Genomic DNA, 4,824 nt, shown 5'->3' on the forward strand with positions numbered 1-4,824 from the left:
CGGCGACCTGCATTAAAGAGACTCTGTAACAATTTTTTCAGCCTTAGTTCTTCTATCCTATGAGTTCCTATGCCTGTTCTAATGTGCTGGGGCTTACTGCAGCTCTTCCTAATTACACTGTCTCTGTAATAAATCAATGTATCTTTCCTCTGTCCTGTTTGTCGGGCTAAGGCTTTGATTGTGTGGAATGTGCAGGGCTGCTTGTGATTGGTAGAAGCGATACACACCCTCTGCAGGCCCCCTGCATACTCACACACTATGCTTAGCTGAGCCTATTAGAAGCTGGTTAGTTTGTTTGTAAACATTGCCTAAAACTGTTAATTACAAGCCAGGATTGCAGCAGAGAGTGGCAGAAACAGCACAGAGGGGCACAGGAGAAAATAAGGAATAGAATGGTATGCTTTTTAGTGTAAGAATATTAGAGTACAGATTCTCTTTAAGTTTATTGCAACTTTCTTATACCAGGCCTTTCTTTTCCTATCAATCCTGTATGGTGCCATTACTTGGTCGGCCAGGTCTACTGCCCCCATACATTTATTATAGTCAACAATGGCTACTGGCTTGACTCGATGCTCTCTACGAGACCTGACTGTTGTTGTGGCCTCGGAGTGGATGGTGGTCAAAACTAGGACATCCCGGTTATCCTTGAATTTCAAGGCAAGCAGCTCATTGCTCCTTTGGCTACAGGTCTCCCCTTTCTTTAATTTTTTACTGACAACCTGTGGCGACAGGCCTTTCCTGTTTGCCCTAACAGTTCCGCAGGCTGGAGTCTGGACAGAAAATAAAAATTTAAATAATGGGACACTAGTATAAAAATTGTCCACATATAAATGATACCCTTCGTGGAGAAGCGGGTTTAGCAAGTCCAGGACTACTCTCTCAATTGTACCCATGTAAGGAGGGCATCCAGCAGGCTCTATCAAGCTGTCCTTCCCTTTGTAGATCTTGAACGTAAAAGTATATCCACTCCCACTTTCACACAGCTTGTAGACTTTTATCCCGTAACGTGCCCTCTTGTTGGGAATGTATTGTTTGATCCCTAGCCTTCCGTGGAATGGGACTAGGGACTCATCTATAGCCAAGTTTTGCTCTGGCATATAAGCTTCTTTGAATGTTTCATTTAAATGTTTGATGATCGGCCGTAATTTGAATAGCCGGTCAAAGGCTGGGTCGTCACGGTGGAGCTGCTCTTCATTGTTATTAAAATGCAGGCATCTTAACAGCAATGTGTACCGGCCTCTAGGCATGGCGGCGGAATAGATAGGCATACAATGTATGGATTTTGTGGACCAGAAATGGCATAATTTTGGTTTCGGAGCAAGGCCCATATTAAAGGTCAAGCCCAAAAAGACCTTTAGCTCAGGGGTAGTAGTGGGGACCCATTTTCTTGCCAAATATGCGGTGGGATTGTCTGCTATCTTTTGTTGGGCGTAAAGATTGGTCTGTTCACAAATACAGTCCAGAAAAGTGTCAGTAAGGAACAGACTGAAATAATCAATTGGCTGCATATTCTGGGTATTAACTATTAAACCACTTCTTGCTGTGAAGGGAGGGATGTTAGGGGCTTCCATATTAGGGGTGGACCACTGTGGGTGGGCTATATCATAGGGTAGGTGTTCCCTCACTGGCTTGCTCCGCTTTGGCCTGGCAGCCCTCTGACCTCTGACATTGGCATTGCTGGTGGTAGGTACAGGTGATCCCCCTTCAGATGCAGATTCGGTGTCACTGCCTCTCCCCTGTATCTCTCTCCTAGCTCGCTGAGCTGGTGGTGGCTCAGAGGACTCAGAATCTTTGTCACTTTCTGAGAAAGAGTCAGATTCCTCCATAGGTAGCCATTCAGCATCCGACTCATCTAAATCTTCCCATTCGCTGCTGCTGCTGCTGTCGCTGTCCTCCTGCAGAATGGCGGCCGCCTGTTCTGCAGTGTAAAGCCTCTTCGCCATAGTAAATGTAGGTAGGCTATGCTAGGCTATGCTATACTAGGCTAGACAAGTAGGGAAGTAGTATGTACTACTACGTAAGTGGCTAGGCAAGTCAGATAGGGGATCAAATAAAAAAAAGTTTTATTTTTTCAGTGGCAAAATATAGAAATGGGGATATATATATATATATATATATATATATATATATATATATATATATATATATACAGCATATATATGGGAAAAGCCAAAAGGGCCTGAAATGCCTGCACAGTAAAATGAAAATTGGAGCAGAGGAGCAGTGGCAGGGGAGGTAAGGGTTAATGGGCTCAATGGGGGGGTATAATTTATAAAACTCACTGATCCTGATCAGTCACTAATGCTGTTCTAGTTATGAGATCCTCTCACGAGTGATCTCAGTAACTGTAACAGCTTAGTGACAGATACATTGTTTGTAAACATTCTGAATGAATGAGCACTGCCATTGGCTTTGGCAGTGCTTATTCAAACTTGTAAGCACTTTGATTGGCTGATCAGCGGGTGCCGAACGCGACCGCGCATCCGTGTGCACGCGTCCGCGCGATCGCGTGCACGCGATCGCGCACGCGAACGCTCACAGCGGGAAAACAAACAGGAGATGCCTATCTACGCCCCTGGGCCCCAGGTGAATTTTAAAGGGGCGTAGATAAGCGTGGCAAGGGTTGCTAAGTGGTTAAATAATTATTTTTGTCAGTTTCATGTTACAGTATTTTGAGATACAACCAACATTTTTGTGCATGCCTATAGTATAAAGACAACATGAAATTTTTGTTATTGCTGTATTAAAAATACTTACTGTATATAGATATGGAAATGTGTCTAATGCTGAAACCTGGAAAATTACTGTAAAAGTGGGTATCCTGAATATTTTACTGCATTCTACTATATGTCACTACAGTGCCTCTAATCAGGGGCGTAGCAATAGGGGTTGCAGAGGTTGCGACCGCATCGGGGCTCTTGGGTCAGAGGGGCCCCAAAGGGCCCTGCCTTAATTACAGTATTAGCTCTCTATTGGTCCTGTGCTCATAATAATCACTTCTATAGATACTTTGAATATTGGTAATCATTATCAAACTGTTCCTCATCCCCTTCTTGCATCTATGACACTGTAGTTGGCAGGTTTTGGTGTGCCGTATCAATTCTTATGTATAGAGTGCTTGGGGGGCCCCATTGTAAAATTTGCATCGGGGCCCACAGCTCCTTAGCTACGCCACTGCCTCTAATCAGTATAGACTATAGATTTGTTCAGACTGTAAGTACATTAAAACCCCCTTTACTCAGAACTCAATTAACCAGACTTTTCAAGCAACTAGAAAAAAAAATCCAGGCCTTGCTGGATGCATAAATCTACTTTTAGGGTCTATTTACATCTAAAATCGAAATTGCAAACGCAAGCGCTTTGCGCAATGTTTTTTAGCGCCTTCCAGCGCTTGCCTGCGCGCTGCGTTTTTTTAAAAAGCACTTTTCTAAAGTGGTTTTGCAGAGCGTTTTTTTTTTTATTCACTGCCTGACACAAATCAGGAAGTGAACTCTTTGACGCGGAAAAGAATAAATACAATGTATTGAGTCTTAAAATCGCGAACGCAATCGCCACACAAAGCGATTTTGAGAGCAAAATCGCCCCAAAAATGGTACATGCAACGCTTTGCAGAGCGCAAAGTGGCCGAAACGTGCTGATATGAACCTTCTCATAGAGAATCATTGCACAAGCGTTTTGTGGGCGATTTTGAAAATTGCCTGCGCTTGAAAAAAGGCCGAAAACGCCCTTAGTGTATTATTATGTATTATGTATTATTTTTAATTACTGTATATCAACATTAATACAGAGTTCATGTTTTGTATATAGAGTAGGGTATAGTACTGTTTTTTTAGCTAGGCCTAATTTTAACATTGAGTCTCAAGCTACTACACTTATCCATTATAAGCCAATCCTTGTTGGTGTTAATGAGCTTGTGGTTTTAGCAACAATGGTATCCAGTTAACTTATGGAAGATCTTAAGTACATTCTACTGCAAAGTACTGCAAAGTACAGTATTACATTCTTAAAACAGAAAGTTTTTGTATATCACTTTCACTAGTCCATTTTCTATACAGAACTAGGAAAACATTTGTGCCTCGATTTGGGCTGTGACAGCTATGGAGGAAGTAGTAATAAATAGATGACATTGGAGGAAACCTCCAGTGACACATGAAGTCAGCACTTGTCCACAGCTCTGCCGCAGTCATGTTCCAGCTCTGTAATTACAGGCAGATGTGAGATGCTTCTGAAATGTGATAGCCCGGAATCCAGCCGAGATTGACACACACTCTACGTCTCTTGCAGACACATCTGACAGGCACGGCCTACTGTCAGAGCCCTTTCTACGGATGAACGGCACAAAACGTTTGTTTTCTTGTCATTGTGAATTGACTTTAGATATAAAAATAAAAAAAATCTCAGTGTTTATGCAGCATTAAAGTGGTATGAAACTCAGCATTTGATCTTTGCTCTAAAAGATTATTTACAGCATAAAGTCTAAGACCACAAAAAAAATAAATAAATTGTAGCATTACAGCATTCAACCAGGTAAAAACAACACTTTGTTCTTCAGTGGAAAGCTCCTTGCTTCAGTGGAAAGCTTCTGGCCACATCCGAAGAGGTGATAACATTGTCTTTTGTTTACATTTCTTTGTCAGATACATTTAGTAAACATTAGCAAACTGCTGAAACTGAGCTGTACTGAGATGAGAAACAGAAAGAGCTGAGAAGTGATCACTAGATAGATTTTAATATATAAATAGAGCAGCTATGCAATAAAATGCAATTGCAGCTTCCAGAGCAAATAAACTAGACTTTGGGATTTTGTAATTTGTAGACAGACAA

At 41.9% G+C, this 4,824-nt stretch overlaps 1 protein-coding gene across 1 annotated transcript; it reads right to left on the bottom strand.

Moving 5' to 3' along the window:
• Positions 1-404: 404 nt before the first annotated feature.
• LOC137544799 (piggyBac transposable element-derived protein 4-like) lies at positions 405-1,943 on the bottom strand. The gene has a single exon (XM_068265888.1). The coding sequence runs from the start codon at positions 1,941-1,943 to the stop codon at positions 405-407; it is 1,539 nt and encodes a 512-aa protein (XP_068121989.1).
• Positions 1,944-4,824: the final 2,881 nt, after the last annotated feature.

Source organism: Hyperolius riggenbachi, chromosome 2, assembly GCF_040937935.1.
Source record: "Hyperolius riggenbachi isolate aHypRig1 chromosome 2, aHypRig1.pri, whole genome shotgun sequence".
In the NCBI taxonomy this organism is placed as follows: Eukaryota; Metazoa; Chordata; class Amphibia; order Anura; family Hyperoliidae; genus Hyperolius; species Hyperolius riggenbachi.